The following is a 16562-nucleotide window of genomic DNA, read 5'->3' on the forward strand; positions in this document are numbered from 1 at the left end:
CCAGGATATGGGGATGTCCCACCCCACTTCCTCCAGGGAGCCTCACCATCCAGCGAAGCCACAGGCTGGTCTCACTGGCCGTGCGCAAAGTCACATTGGCTGGGGCCATGTCTGGGGGTGCCTGGAGAGTCTGGATCTTTCTGGAAGGCTGACTGGGTGGGCTGGTGCCTACGATGTTCACCTGGCGCATGCGGAAGCTAGGAGGGGATGAACAGGGTGGTATGAGGGCTGCCAAGGCCAGCCCTGCCCCTGCCCCTGCCCCAGGGGGCAGCTACCACCCACTGCATGGAGGGGGGGAGGTCTTACCTGTAGTAGGTGAAGGGGTTGAGGTCGGGTACTTCCATGGAGCGGGCATCTGGCTCATTGCTGAGTTGGTGGATCAGCAACCATTCCTCTCCCTCCCCGATCACGCCCACCTGGAGAAGGGGGACCCTTAGATCTGTCCAGTCTACAGGGCTCAGGTGGGATGTTCTCAGCCCAAGCTCTTAGGAGACGGTAGCCCTGACCAGGGAAGGTCTTGATCTAAATCTCAGGGCTCAGCAAAAGGATACCATCTTTCTGTGTCCTTACAGGTGATTGCAGGTGTGACTCTGAGCCCTTCCTACATCAAAACCCCCAAGGAATGCTGGGCACCAGTGGCTCACACCTGTAATCCTAGCTACTCAGGAAGCTGAGATCTCAGGATCGTGGCTCGAAGCCAGCCTAGGCAAAAAAGTCCCCAGGAGATTCTTATCTCCAATTAACCACTCAAAAAACTGGAAGTAATGCTATGGCTCAAGTGGCAGAGTTCTAGCCTTGAGTACAAAGAGGCTCAGGGACAGCGCCCAGGCCATGAGTTTGAGCCCCACAACCAGCCCCCCCAAAAGGCAAAATAAAACAAAAACAAAAACAAAAAACTCAAAACAACCAAACCCCAAGGAATTCTGCTTCTAAATCTAATCCCAGGCCCTGTGCCAGACTCAGCCAGTCAGGGCAGATGCTAGACCCAGCCAATTAGAATCCCTGGGCTTGGGACCAGGCTCTATGATAGATGCAGCCAATCAGAATCCCTGAGGGGGGGGGCAGGGTAGAAACCTGAGTCAGACCCAGCCAATCAGAATCTCTGGGGGGAGGGTATAAGAATCTATGTTAGACATAGCCAATCAAAATCCCTGGGGGGGGGTTGGGGCCAGGAACCTATGGGTGCAACAAACTCCACTGTCCATCAAACCGGCTAAATCTGAAATTCTGGGTGTGGAACATAGGTGTTGAATTTATTTATTTATTTATTTTGGGTCCGGTCGTGGGCCTGAACTCTGGGCCTGGGCGCTGTCCCTCAGCTCTTCAGCTCAAAGCTAGTGCTCTACCACTTGAGCCACAGCGCCACTTCTGGCTTTTTGTTTATGTGGTGCTGAGGAATCGAACCCAGGGCCTCGAGCATGCAAGGCGAGTGCTCTACCACTGAGCCACCTTCCCAGCCCAGGTGTTGAATTTATGAGTGCTCCCTGACAATTCTGGGGTGCAGAATTGAGAGCTACATGGTTAATTAAGATTCAGGGCAGCAGCTGACTGTTTTCAAGCAATAAGCCACTGCTGAACCCTGGGGGGCGGGGACTGGTAGGGGTCTTCTCATGTGCATGGACAGGTGAGGTGCCCTGGAGACAGGGAAGGAGCTGTAGGCATTTGGGGTATATAGACAGACCCCAATTTACCATGGTTTGACTTAAAATACATTTGAAGTTTTATACTAGTGTAAAACTAACAGGTATTCAATAGAAACACTTGATGGTAACTATTCTTAGCCATGCAGGAGGCTGAGATCTGAGGATCGCCAGCCCAGGAAGAAAAGTCCATGAGACTTTCCAACCAATCAGCCTAAAAATAGGATGTGGAGGTGTGGCTTGAGCCATGGAATGCCAGCTTTGAACAAAAAGGCTAAGCCAGATTGTGAGGCCCTGAATTCAAGCCCCCATACAGGTGCATGTGCACACGTCTGCATGCACACCCCCCCAAAAAAAGCAGTTCTAACTTAGGTTATTTTCAACTTGCAATGGATTTACTAGGATGTAGCCTCATTCCACGGGGCGCAGCACTAGTATGTGCTCACACTCACTGAACGCCCACTCTTTTTCTTTTGTATTCAGGGTTACCCGTCTGCCCAGCGCTGAGGCAGCAGTAGGGGGCAGGGTCTGGATCCAGCGCTCCCCTCTCCCCCACAGAAGGTTTTTACCTGGGCTTCCACCAGCCAGCGGGAGATGGAGGTTTTCCCGTCATAGCCAGGTCTGAACTGCAAGGTCACGGAGCGGGGGCCGATGTTAGAAATGCCCAGGTTGGTGGGGGCACCTGGGAGTTCTGGACAAGGAGAACAGGGCAGGGAGATCAGGTGAGAATGATTCCACATGGCACCGGACTTTGGGGGCACAAAAGGGGAGGCTCAGTGATATCCCAGCACAGGCTCAGCCAAGTCCTCGTGTGCCAACATTGGCTTTGAACCTGTGTCTTACAGAGAGCCAGATTCATACGAGGAGGCTAAGATAGATTTGGGGGCTGAGGGCACCTTTCAGGGCCATGTAAGCCAGAACTCCCCTGGGCAGATTTGGGTGTGAGAGCAATGGCGCAAGATCACACAAACCGCAGCTGGGCTGGAGAGAAATCAGATAGGTTCCATTTTCCTCTCCATCCACACAGCCCCCTTATAGCCCTCCCATTGCATGCCCAGTCCTGGCTGGAGGAGAGAGAAAAGGAGGCACCTCAAGGCGCTTAGAGGCTCGGTGTGAACAGGAAGATCAACCATTCTGGAGTTTTACTGTGGAGTGTGAATCTAACTCCACTCTTCAGAGGCTGTGTATCTTTGGGTAAGTTAACTACTCCCCTGTGCCTCAATAAAATGGAGATAATAACAACAACACTGACCTCAGGGTTGTTGTAAGGATGTAATGAGCTGGTGTACATAAAGCTCTCAATTCTAGCATGAGGAGAGTAGCTATATAAATGTCAGCATTACTGACACAGCGTTCCTGGGGATGGACTGAATTCCAGTCCATTTCAATGGACAGATTCAGGGATGATGGAATGACAGCCAAGCCAGCCTTAGAGATCTGGATACAACCACAGGGTTATCTAGTCCAACTCCTCATCTAGGGTGCGGTGGCTCATGCCTGTAATCTCAGCTACTTGAGAGGTAGAGAATAGGAGGATTGTGCTTTGAGGCCAGCTGGGCAGTAAGCTATTGAGACCACATCTCGACTGTTGTGCCAAGAGTCTTGTGTGGTGAGAGGCAGAAGCCAAGAGGACAGCCTCCTTTTGGAGACCTGGGGGCCACAGGAATCACGGTTGCTCAGGGGGAGGGCCACGGGGCCCACAGAATCAAGGGAACAGGAGAACCTGGTGGGAGAGAAAGCCATCATTTCCCACAAGACAATGCCTTTGACCAGAACTGAGAGCAAGAGTGTGCCTGGAGGGGTACCTACCCGGAGGCACCCCAGAGGAGATGGTGGAGGCAGAGACCTGGCCCTGGCCTTTTGAGGTCATGGCAGCCACCTCGATGGTGTAGGTAGTGAGCGCGGTGAGGCCGGTGACCCGGTACTCCAGGGTCACGTTGGGCAGGTAGTGGGTCACGCGGGTGTTGGTTCGGTTGTACTCCTCCCACGAGATCCGGTACCCTGCGGGGGGGGGGTCCACGATAATGGCATGAGCTGGGCCTTTGATCCTTGCTCTACTTCCTGCTCAATATGAGCCTGACAGCTGGGTCCATCCCCACTGGGAGTAAAGGAGCTAGGGAGAAAATGGCGGTCCATGTGCCTCCTGGGAAGCCAAAGGGGGCGTGTGGGCAAGGAGAGGAGAGGGATCTGGTCATGGCAGCCCTGCGGGTCCTTAAGACCTGAGACCTGGAGTCGGAGATGCTGGGATACGCTGCAGGGTGGAGGTGTCGGTGGATCCTCTGTGTGGCTGCTAAGATGTGGGGGTCACTGGAGGCCTGGCTGACCCCCCCACCAGCCCCACCCCCCACCGTCTCATTCAATAGCCCCTCGGGGGGCCTACCCGTGAGGATGCCGTTCTTCTCTCCTGGCTCCTGCCAGCTGACCTTCAGCGAAGTGTCCAGGATGTCACTGAAGCTTAGGTGTCCCACGGGGCCTGGCACTGTTTCCCAAAAGGGTCCCCCACCACCCCCACCCAGGGCAAGTTAGAGCCAGAGCAAGGCCACACTGTGCAGCAAAGCTGCGCGGGCCTGGGTGGGAGGGAGAGGGGGCTGGGGAGGGCGGCTGGGGAGGGTGGGGGCACCTACCATCTTCATGGGTGCGCACCAGCTGGGGGCTGCTGCGGGGCCCGTCCCCCGGGGTGGTGAAGCACAGAGCGGAGGTGAAGTACTCGGTGAACTTCTTTAGGCCGGAAACAAAGCCCACGTGGATGCTGTCTTGAAAGTTGGGCCGGGCAGTCACCATGGTAACTTCCTCCTCCTGATCTGGCTCCCAGGCGATCAGCTGGGGACAGGCCAGCAAGAACCTTCCAGAAAAGCCCTGTTCCACAGGCTGGGCTAATACTATGTCCCTTCTCCCAGGAAAGGGAGCAACAGGGCGGTAGAGCCCTATCCTGCCTGCTACCACTCCGAGGTGCTGGTCCATTACTTGAGCCAGTGACCCCAGGCAAAGAGTTAGATGCCCACATGAGAGGATTTGCCCTATCACGCCCCAAGGTGGCTCTGCCCTAGAGCCAGCTTCAGGCTGCCCAGGCCCAGTGCAAAACCAGAACAGAGCCCTGTGCTAAAAATTAATTTCTTTTTTTTAAATTTTATTTTATTTGTGAACATACTGTACAGAGGGGTTACAATTACATGGGCAGGATAATGCGTACATTTCTTACCAAGCATTGCAGCCTCCTCTTTTGTTTACCCTTCACATCCCTTCCCAGCCTCTCCCCTCCCCCCTAAAAACTAATTTCTAAGTGGAGTGCCAGTAGCTCACACCTCTACTCCCAGCTACTCAGGAGGCTGAGATCTGAGGATCATGGTTTGAAGCCAGGCTGGGGTAGGAGAGTCCATGAGACTCTTATCTCCAATTAACCACCACAAAAAAAAGCCAAAAGTGGAGCTGTGGCTCAAGTGGTAGTGTGCTAGCCTTAAGCGAAAAAGCTCAGGTTCAGTGCCCAAGCCGAGTTCAAGACACACACACACACACACACACACACACACACATTTCTAGGCACACACATTTCAGCACAGCATTTGAGCAAACTTGGGGCTCTCTAAACTCCAGGGCCCAGGGCTTTCCATCCCAGAGGCAGGGTGCACATCATTTATTTACAAATGAGGAAACTGAGGGTCAAAGAGGCTGAGTGACTTACACGATGTCACACAGCTAGGGACAGCTGAGGCGCTCAGTTTCCAAGCCCTGGTCTCCACAACTCGCACCCAACAGGTTGGGGTAGTGTCCCCTTGGTTGGAGTTCTCCAAGACTCACATCCCATAGGACTTTATTTTGTGGGTAACTCTGTCCTCTTTATACTTGTTCCAAGCTGATATTTCAATCTGAAATGTTACCTAGAGGTGAGGAGTCATCAGAAGACCCCCCACCCCATCTTGAAATCCATTCCTTTCTCTCTCATCAACCTCTGTACCTGCCTCCCATTGGTTGTCTAAGTCTGCTGCCTCTCCTCCTAATTCTACCTCCCGCTCACCTCCCGCTCTTGTTTTCTGGGCTCTTCATCTGTCTCCAACAATGACAGCTGGTCTCCAAGATTTCCTCATTTATTTGAAGTTGATTAAATAGCAATTAATGCTGAAAAGCTACACTCGAGAAGCTTTAATAAGCATGGTATTTATAGATATAAAACAATACCACACCAGTGTCTCCTGATTAACTCACGCCCTATAACAATGCTTAATCTTCTCTTTTTCAGGGCCCTGTGTTTATAAAGGATGTTTTGAAATTTAATTGGTATTGTGGAAAGATAGCCTATAGCAAGTTAATTAGACACTAATTAGACCTAAAAATACCAATCAGAAATACTAAGTGGCATTTAATAAGTATGTTAAATATCCTCTTTATTTCACTTATCTTGTTTCATAGCAATTAAATTGCCCCAACTTCTTTGGAGTAGATGAAGAAATGAGCTTGATGTTTTAATTTAATTTAATTAATGTAAATTTGAATTAATTATGCTGTTGGAATTAATTGTGTGGAGTGTTCCCCAGCAAGTGTAAAATTTGGGTAAATATTATTTTATTGGGCTTAAGTTAATTACAATCACTATCGTTTTTAAAAAAATATAAAGGCAAAAAGAATGACTTTACAGGTGTTTTAAAACTGTCACTGGTACTTGTCTACAAAAACGATTTGTCGGAAATGGTAAGTGGAGTGTGGTGTGGAGGGTAAACAATACAGACTTGGTCCTACAGCTCCCAAGATGGTGGTAGTGTCCAAGATGGCAGCAGAGCCATGGCTTCCAGAGTCGGCTTCAAAATATTCATTATGGGGTGTGGAGCTGTAAGATAATGATGTTCCCGACACTCCTGGGTGTTATGGTTTGGTTATGAAGTTGAAAGTTTGGTCCCCAGCTGGTGGATCCCGTCATTGAGAGACTGCTGGCTTATGAGGGCTCTGATCAATGGATCCATCCATTGATGAACTGACAACTGAATGGACTTGGGAGGTGGGGCTTGGTTGGAGGAAGTGGGTCACAGGGAGAATTCCCTTCAAGGAGGTAATTCTCTGCTTCTCTCTGTTTCCTGGCAGCCATAAAGTGAGCAGCTCTGCCTTACCCGCTTTGTGACCTTGCTGCTACACAAGTTCTCTGCCATGATGTTCTGCCCCATTCAGGTCCATAGCAACCATAGACTGATGAATGCATACAAACAGAGCTGTGCTGTGCTCTGTGCTCTGTGTGTGCGTGCGTGTGTGTGTGTGCGTGTGTGTGTCCGTCCTGGTTCTAGGGCTTGAACTCAGGGCCTGACTGCTGTCCTTCAGCTTTTGTGCTCAAGGCTAGTGCTCTGCCACTTGAATCATACCTCTACTTCCAGCTTTTTACTGGTTAATTGGAGATAAGAATCTCATGGACTTCCCTGCCCAGGCAGGCTAGTACTGAACCTCAATTAGCCTCTTGGGTAATAGGCCTGAGCCTATTATAGGCCTGAGCCACTGGCACCCAGCTGAACAGAGTTTTTACTCTGCATTTCCTACATGAATTGAATGTTTGGGGAACCAAAATCTGATAACAGGGGATCTTTCTTCTTCTTCTTCTTTTTTTTTGTACATAATTTTCAACTAGGAAGCCAGGGAGAAATGATAATATTTGCCCATCTTCATTTTGCAATCCTTATTGAAATTAATCATACAAGGGCTGCTGATGGCTGCCTGAAAGAGAAAAACAGACTCTGTGCCTTCCAATGGGAATACAAAACACATCTCGGATGCATTGTCTTTTTTGGGGGGGGCGGGGGAGAAAAGCCTCCATCAAACCTGAATCTGACTCGTTTCCTGCTCTATCTGCCAATGTGTGGAAATACGGCTTTCTGAGGACAAGTTCAATGACCCCCCTGGGGATGCAATCAGCAAAATCCAGTCTGGGGAGAAATTCTATAGGACAAATGACTGCTTCTTCTCTAAGTAAATTTCAAGTCAAAAAGGGAGAGAATGAGATGAGAGAGAGAGAATCTATAGATCAATTGAGACCTTAGATAAAAACCAAACAGAAACGATGTGGACTCCATTTAGACCTCAGCCAACAAGTGGCAGAAATAATGTGGCACTCAGAGGAACTGAAAGGCTGGCTGGAGAGTTAATGACATCAGAGGGACTGCTGACATTTGTAGGCATCATAATGTGGTTATTGTGGTTTTGTTTTAGATAAATAAAACGTATCTATTATCATTCCCTAAGAAGTATCTGTGGATGACAGGATATATGGGCCTGGAATTTGGTTCAGAATATTCTGAGAGAGGCTGAGGGCTGAGGATAAAGTGGCCACAGTTGGCTGTGAGTTAGGAATTCTTGAAGCTGGAGATGGGCAAATGGGGTTCATTATTGTCTCCCCTGTACTCTTGTAGGTGTTTGAAAAATTTAACAATTCAAAAGGGAAGAGAGGAGCTGGGCGCTGTTGGCACACGCTTGAAATCCTAACTGCTCAGGAGGCTGAGAGCTAGAGGCTTATGGCTCCAAGCCAGGATGGCTGGGCAGAAAAGTCAGAGACAGGGAGATCTGGGATATGGAGATAACCCAAATAACTGTCTGAAAAGCAGAAAACTAAGCTGGAGGAGGGGCGCAAGTGGTGGAGCAACCAGCTGAGCAAGCATGAGGCCCTGAGTTCAAACCCTGGTACCACTGAAAAGCATGGTAGGCCGGAATGGAGGTACATGCTTGTAATCCTAGCGTTCAGGAGGTGGAGACAGGAGGATTGAGAGTTTGAGGCCAGCTTTGGCTACATAGTAAATCTGAGGCTAGTTTAGGTTAAGTAGTAAGATCCTGTGTCCAAAGACAAAAGAAACAAAACTAAAAAAAGCTAGGGGGAGGAGTGAGTCCGTTCTTATCACAGGTATGCCCAAGACAAACATTATTCTCCTCCCCTTACTGTGATAGAAAGACGTGGGCCAAAGATCAGGAAAAAAAATTCCCTACTTTTATCTATTTGGCTACAAAATATAAGGTTGTAGTCCTTACGTTGCAATGAAATCATAAATATTTTAGTTTTTCTTTTCTTGTTGGTTGTGGGGCTTGAACTTGGGGCCTGGGTGGTGTCCCCTGAGCTCTTTTGCTCACAGCTAGTGCCCTATCACTTTGAGGCACTTCCGGTTTTCTGGTGGTTAACTGGAGATAAGAGTCTCATGGATTTTCCTGCCCAAGGTTGGCTTTGAACCATGATCCTCAGATCTCAGAGTAGCTAGGATTGGCATGAGCCACTGGCACTCAGCAGTTTTTATCTTTTGATGAACTCAGAGCCTCATACTTGCTAGGGAGATGCTCTCTCTCACTTGAGCCATGCCTCCAGCTCTTTTCTGCACTGGTTGTTTTCTGGGTAGGGCCTTGCTTTCTGCTGGGGCCAGCAGCCCTCCCTCCGCCTACCCCTCCCCTGTTGCTTCCCCCCCCCCCACTTCCATCTCCCCAGGTGAGGAGAGGCCTCCGTACCTTGTAGCCCTGGTTGATGCCGTTGATAAACTGGGGGCTGGGGGCAGTCCAGGTGAAGCGGATGGTGGTAGAGTTGGTGGCTTCGACGTGCACATTGCCTGGGGGGACCGTGGGGACTAGAGGGGATCAAGGCACAAGTGGGGAGTGGGGGTTAGTCAGTCTCAGTGCCCTAGCAGAATTGGGGAGGGGTCTATACAGACTCTGCTTCTACACCACATCAGTGCCTCTGTGTGTGTGTGTGTGTGTGTGTATCTTATTCTTATTCTTAATTCAAAGTCAATGAAACTGGCCAGTCCCACACCCCAGGGGCTGACAATGGACATGCCAAATACTCTATGTGGGATTTGGCTGAGTTTCCCGTGGACTGTGGACTGTAAGCCAGCTCATCATCCGGGTAACTTCACAGAGAGTCTCTGAAACCTCAAAACCTCTGTGCAGTCCTGTCCCATCCCATGTGAGCCCTCACCCTCTCCTCCTCGTCTTCCCGACCCAGCTGCCTGGAGGGATTCCACTTGAGCACAGTGGCAAAGCCTAAATCAGGATGCTCAAGACGGGGACAGGTAAAGGAATAGGGACAGGACCGGGGCCTGGCAGGCCAAGGCCTGGAGAGCAGATGCACCTGCTCCTTTCCGTCCCCGTCTGTGTCTACTCACCTCCCTGCAGCGTCCACTCGGTGACCTTGCTGCTGTACACGCCCAGCCCTGCACTGTTGTAGGCGGCCACCTCAATCTCGTAGTTGGTCCAGATGATGAGGTCCTCCAGCAGCAGGTTGTTGACATCGGCGTCGGTGATGTTCTTGAACTGGTATCCGACAGGCAGCCCAGCCAGGCAGTACCTGACGGGGAGCAGAGAGGACAGCGTGGTGGGTCTGAGTCAGTCTGCACAGCCTTGCTCTCAGGAAACTGCCTGGAGCAGCCCCACTGTCTTCTAGAATGTTCTGTGACTCACAGCCGTGCTGTCTAACAGGGTGGGCGTCCCCTAGCCTGCCCTTAATGCAAGTAAGGAGTTGGGTCTGTCTGACTGATGAATTATTATTTTTTGGTGATACTTTGGGGTTTGAACTGAAGGCCTAGTGCTTGCTAGGTAAGTAAATTCTCTACTGCTTGAGCTGCAATGCTCCATTTGCTTCTAGTTTGTTTTTTTTGGGGGAAGGGGCCCCAGTCCTGGGCCTTGAACTCAGGGCCTGGACGCTGTCCCTGAGCTCCTTTTGCTCAAGGCTAGTGCTCTACCACTTGTTCCTCAGCTCTACTTATGCATTTTTTTGAGTAATTTAATGGAGATAAAAGTCTCACAGACCTTCCTGCCCAGTCTGGCTTCCAACCAGGATCCTCAGATCTCAGCCTCTTGAGTAGCTAGGATTACAGGTGTGAGCCACCAGTGCCCATCTCTGATAACATTTTGAGAATTTTCCCCCTTGCTGGCTTCAGAGAAGAATCCTTCTACCTCTGCTTCTCATATAGATGTGTTTTGAAATAAGGACTGAATAATTTTTGCCCAGGTTGGCCTTAAACCATGATCCTCCAGTCTCCATATGCCTAGGCAGATGGGATTACAGGTGTGCACCACTATGCCCCACCCACCATGCATTCTTAATAATTTTACACAGCCATATGTGACTGATTGGATAACATACATCTAGACTTTTTTTGGTGCCAGTTTTGGGACTTGAACTCAGGACCCTGAGCTCTCGGCTTTTTGGCTCAAGGCTGTTGCTCTTCCACTTGAACCATACCTCCATGTCTGGCTGTTTATTGGTCAATTGGAACTAAGAGTCTTACAGACTTAGGCTGGCTTTGAATCTCCATCTCTTGATCTCAGCTTCCTGAGTCACTAGTATTTCAAGTGTGCACCACAGGGTGGGGACCAGATTAATTTTAATTTAGGAGTGCTCTATTTTGGCAGCTTTCTTTTTTGTCAGTCATAAGGCTTGAACTCTGGGCCTGGGTGCTATCCCTCAGCTCTTTAGCTCAAGGCAAGCACTCTACCATGAGCCATGGTGCACTTCCCATTTTCTAGTGGTTAATTGGAGATAAGAGTTTCCTGCCCGAGCTGGCTTTGAACCATGATCCTCAGATCTCAACCTCCTGAGTGGCTAGGATTATAGGTGTGAGCTACCGGTGCCTGGCTTGTTTTTGTTTTTGTTTTTTGTTGGTCATGGGGCTTGAACTCTGGGCCTGGGCGCTGTGCCTGAGCTCTTCAGCTTAAGACAAGCGCTCTACCACTTGAGCTAGAGCACCACTTCCTGGTGCCTGGCTTGGCAACTTTCTTTTTTTTTTTTTTTTTGTCCATTGTGGGGCTTGAACTCTGGGCTTGGGCGGCATCCCTCAGCTCTTCAGCTCAAGGCTAGCTCTCTACCACTTGAGCTACAGCGCCACTTCCGGTTTGCCACTTCCGGTTTTTCAAGTGGTTTATTGGAGATAAGAGTTTCTCAGACTTTCTTGCCTGGGCTGGCTTTGAACCGCGATCCTCAGATCTCAGCCTCCTGAGTAGCTAGGATTACAGGCGTGAGCCACCGGCACCGCCCGGCATTGGCAACTTTCTTTAAGCTTAAGATTATAGGTACCTTCACCCAATGATTCCTGTTGTTTTCCATGACTGTCACAGCCAGAAATTCTTCTAGAAGCCTAACCCAAACCCTTCCTGCCACAGCATGCACATTTCTTGTTAGAGATGGAGACTCTGCCATGAATCTGCTGTGTTTTCCAAGGCCATTCCCAGTGTTAGTCCATCCCCACCCTTGCTGGGCAGCCCCTGGCATGGAGGCCCCACCTACCTGATGAGGTACCCTTTGAGGACCCCATTCTGATGGCTCTCGGGAGGAGGCTGCCACTGGATCATGATGGACTGGTTGGTGCGGCCGCTGGCGATGACATTCTGCGGCGGGGCTGTGGGTGGTTCCTCGGGGAGGGAAATCCTGCACCAGAGACCCACAAGAGCCTGTGACTCTCACCCTTCGCCTCTGAGGGCCATACAGAAGTGTGATGGGTCCTGGGGGAATGGACTCCACCCTGCTCTGCCCCTGGATAGGATTCTGCACACCTGCTGTGTGCTTCTGGGCAAGTCACTGAACGTCTCTGAGCAACGCCTGCTGGATTGCCTAAGCAGCACATTTCTTTAAACACACACACACACACACACACACACACACACACACAGAGGCCTTGGTTTCCCATTTGGGGAAGAAGCTGTAGTTAGGGGTGCTGTGGGCAGAGCTGGCCCACTACTTTAGAAATGGGGATACTGGACACTTCCTTTTCATTCACTGGCCCACTGGAGGTGGGACCTTACTTTGGTCCCTGTATCTGACCAGCTGAGCACCAGGCCGGGTGGGCCTGGGGTGAGCAGGAAGCCCCAGGCCTCCCATGGGCCTCTTGGGCTGCTCCCCTCTCTGATACCTCCAGGGTACGCAGTGTTTGAGCAGAGCCTATTTTTTACATCGCTGACACTTATCCATTAAAAACAAAAGTTAATTATTTTTGATGGATGTCTCTCCCCTTTTCGTTTATTTGTATGCTTTTGAGCTGTGATGGATAGCTCTCCACAAAGTACTGAGATGCCCTTGGTTTTGGAGAGCCTGATGCGACAGTGATTTAACCTTTATTCCTGGTGACTCAGGGCCATCAGCCGGGGGTTCATTAGACAGGTGACTCTGTGGTACAGAGAATCCCAGGGTGGCAGAAGGTGGGGGCTGGGCAGGGTCCCCTGCACCTCCAGCCCCCCACTACTGGGATTCTGTGGCTTCCAAAGGGCTGAGGCTATGGGTGTTAGATGTGCCTTCCTGGGTGCTAAGGGCATTTTTTTTGTTTGGCTGGGATTACAGGCATGGGCTACCATGCTGGGCCTGGAGGGCATCTTTTGAAGAGCTAAGTGCACAGCTTTGGTGCGTGTGATCTCTGACCTCTTCTGTGATGGCCTCTTTGGCACTAGTGGTGGTTGCTCGTTATACCAGCTGAGCTGGATGGAATTTGCATTCTCGTAAAAGGCTGTGAGATGCTTCAACATGGATCACCCGTTGTTCTTATTTTTCAATGTCCATCATGTAATAAAAAGCTTTGCTGGGACTTCCCCAGCGTCTGGCAGGAAGCAAGGCACTGGATGTTGAAACCTGAGGAGGTCCTACAACTCTCTGGAACTTTCTGGATGGCTGGAAGGCCCAAGGAAGTAAGGTTTTGAGTCTACATAGTACATCAACAGTAGGCATCTCATTACTTGGTTCACGCTTATCACACATCATGTTTTGTCTACAGCACTCTGCCTGGGGCATCTTGCTTAATCCCTGTTATATCCTTGTAAGTGTTATCATCATCCTCTTCCACAGAGAGGGAGACTGAGGCCTCTGGGGTCAGAGAAATACCCAGCCAGAACATACACTGCAGCTCAGCCCTGCTCTCTGGGCTAGATCTGGGGCAGCCAGTGTTTCCTGTAGCCCCTGCCCCAGATGGTGTGCCAGATTTCCCCCCCTCCCCGTACCTTACCTGTCGGTGTCCTTGCTAAACTGTCCTCTCCCCACGTCGTTGACAGCACAGAGTCGGAACTGGTAGGACCGTGCTGGGACCAAGCCCTTGACCATCACCGAAGTGGCTTCAGGATCCACGCTGGCCAGGAGGATGGTCCAGGGAGCATCTGCAGAGATGGGAGAGGGAGGAGAGGAGGGGTGGGCGGGGGGCTGGATGGGACGGGATTCCCACCCTGCATGTCCACGAGGGGGTTTGCTCTGGCAGGAGAGTGAGTGCTTTGCCCTTCCTGCATAACCCCTGTGCATCCTGGGTCTCATGAGCCCACGTGACCAGGGAGAAGAAGGGAGTTGGAGGGAGTTGGAGGGAGCAAGGGCTCATGGGACCGGAGATGCCCTTGTTTCTCCCCCTCATTGAGGAGCTCTGGGCAGTCAGATGATTCTCGTTACTTTTGGAGTTTACAGCTGCTGCTGCTGCTACTGGGTCAGGTCCGGCATTAAGCACCAGCTGAGCGGTATGGGACAGGTGGAGGCTGTTTTCCCCTTTAGAGAGGAAGCGGGGCTGCAGGGGGCGGGATCTGCTTGGAGGCCCAGGACTGGGGACTGGAGGGCACGGAGACTCTAGCCCAGCACTGACTTGCACCATGTGTCAGCGATGAGCAGGGTACCGGAGGGGACAGAGGAGTCCTTACTATTCTCTGACATCTCCAGGACGTAGCGGATCAGGGGGCTGTTGCCGTCAAAGGGCTTGGCCCATGTCAGGTTGATGGCTCTCCTCTCCACCATGCTGAGCATTGCCACGGGATGCTCCGGGGCATGGGGCAGCTGCCTAGAAGAGATGCGAGTGGAGGGGCCACAGAACATGGCCTTCTGCTGTCCACCCGGAGATTCCTCCCGCCGGAACGAATCTGTCTAAGCCTTGCTCGGACCCCTGCTCCTGACGGAGGCCTCTCAGAGCTGAGGGGGAGGTGGAAGGATACATCCCCAAAGGATGCTTAGGGCACATGGTGGATGAGCAGGACAGGCCTGGGGTCATCCATGGTCCTGGGTGCTGACAAGAAGCTGGCTGAGCCATCTCGGTGCCATTGCTTTTTTGTCCCAGCTGGCTCTGAGCCATCCCGGGGCCATTGCTTCCTCTGTCCTTACCTGACTCGCAGGTGGGCACTGCGAGAGTCATTGCCGCCAGCCGAGAGCACCCTGCAGGTGTAGGTGCCAATGTCTCCGGACCATGTCTGTGAGACGTGCAGGGAGCCATTCTTGTCCAGGCGGACACGGGGATTGTTCTCCACGGCCAGGGTGGCCCCGTCCTTCTCCCACACATACCTGTAAGGAGGGAGAGAGAGGAAATAAAGGGAGGTCTATGGGGGGGTGGGCCTTCCCCAAAGCTTGTCCTGGGAGGACAGCACCCAAGATGGGCAGGGTTGTAGTGGTGGCGATCAATCCACAGGGACTCTTCTGGAGATGGTTTTGGCCAGGCCAGACACTTGGCCCGGGGAAGAGCACGTGGGAGGTGGAGAGTCTGGACATCCATCATTCATTCCTATAGTGCACTATCCATCAGTCTAATGCAGCACCTCCTTCGTGTTTATTTACACCTTTGGTTCAGGTCTGGGTCAAAGCCACCATGTTGTTTTTGGCTGGGTACCTTCGCCACCTAGCCAGGCCAGAGCCGGAGAAAGAATGAGAATTTTTCTGCACAGGCCCTGCTTGGAATTAGTTTTATGAGGAGGATCGTTAGATCAATGCAACTGGGTGACAAATTGACTTTTGTGTCCAGAAAATCACTTTTATTTCGGCCCATCTGTACAAAGGGGGACTTGAAATGTCTTCTCTGGGATTGTCCTGGAGGGAATACAATCATTATCGCAATCGTTGGCACACTCCGAGGGCCAGCTCTGTGGGAGCGGAATGTAGGTCACCTGGCTCTTATTCATGGTGAGTGAGGGGTCAGGGTGGAGACCAGCCACAGGTTCCTAGAACAGTGATATTGTGATATTCTAAACAGTGATTCTGTGATATTCTAAACAAAATACCAACTTAAAAAAACACAGAAATTACAGACGAGGAAAAAAAAATAAGGCGAGCAGGTGGGGGAGAAAAAGACAAAGGAAACTTGGAAAGTTTTCCAGTACCAGGAACTATGGTAACATGACTCTATGTGTGCCTTCCAGACTTTTCTTCCCTTTGTAAATAGGCAGGCGGCAGATCGCAATGTCACTTTTCTGGAGTCAGATGCCTGGGCTGAAGTCTGCCTCTGCCCCTTTCCAGCTTTGCGATCTTGGGTGAGGTTACTTAACCCTACTGTGCCTCATTTTCTTATCTGAATACGGGAACAAATACCACTTCCCTTACAGAAACATGGAAAGCAGTCACTACAAGTCAATCTCCAGGGTTTTTCCTAACACAGCAGATTTACATCAATGATTCTAATGACTTATCAACTACCTGGATAACCATCTGCCCAGCTATCACTCATGCTTCGGTCCATGTGTCCATCCATCTGTCATCCATTCACTCACCTATCTATCCATCCATCCATCATCTCTTTGCCATTCATCTAACATCAATTGATCCAGTACCCATTTACCCGACCATCCATCCACCTATTCATCACTATCTACCCATCCCTCTCTCCATCCATCATCCATTCACCCACTTAACCACCCATCTATCCACACATTTGTCATCCATACCTCCATCTATCATTTATCCATCCAGCTCTCTTTCCCTCCTACCTACTGTCTCTCCTTCCATCCCTCTTTCTTTCCCTGCATTCATTTTTATATCTGTCTCTGCATCCACCCATGCCTCTTACATACATATATCCATCCATCCATTCATCAGTATCTCCCCATTCATCTATCGCTTTGTCATTCATCCACCCATCCATCTATCTACCCACCCACCCATCCACCCACCCATCCATCCATCCATCCACCCACCCATCCATCCATCCATCCATCTATCCATCCATCCATCCATCCATCATCTATCCATCTAATTCTCCTTCCCTC

At 50.8% G+C, this 16562-nt stretch overlaps 1 protein-coding gene across 1 annotated transcript in view; it reads right to left on the reverse strand.

Moving 5' to 3' along the window:
- Sdk2 (sidekick cell adhesion molecule 2) overlaps window positions 1-16562 on the reverse strand; it is a 121264-nt gene that overhangs the window by 45820 nt on the left and 58882 nt on the right. Inside the window, exons 12-23 of the mRNA XM_013037715.1 lie at window positions 14695-14871; window positions 14241-14377; window positions 13571-13718; window positions 11869-12009; window positions 9749-9930; window positions 9096-9211; window positions 4265-4460; window positions 4021-4119; window positions 3450-3641; window positions 2210-2331; window positions 307-416; window positions 47-197 (exon numbers count right to left, since the gene is read on the reverse strand). Coding sequence (XP_012893169.1) covers window positions 47-197; window positions 307-416; window positions 2210-2331; window positions 3450-3641; window positions 4021-4119; window positions 4265-4460; window positions 9096-9211; window positions 9749-9930; window positions 11869-12009; window positions 13571-13718; window positions 14241-14377; window positions 14695-14871 — 1771 coding nt within the window. The remainder of the gene's footprint in view (window positions 1-46; window positions 198-306; window positions 417-2209; window positions 2332-3449; window positions 3642-4020; window positions 4120-4264; window positions 4461-9095; window positions 9212-9748; window positions 9931-11868; window positions 12010-13570; window positions 13719-14240; window positions 14378-14694; window positions 14872-16562) is intronic.

The sequence above is a fragment of the Dipodomys ordii genome, unplaced genomic scaffold (genome assembly GCF_000151885.1).
Source record: "Dipodomys ordii isolate 6190 unplaced genomic scaffold, Dord_2.0 Scaffold7, whole genome shotgun sequence".
NCBI lineage: Eukaryota > Metazoa > Chordata > Mammalia > Rodentia > Heteromyidae > Dipodomys > Dipodomys ordii.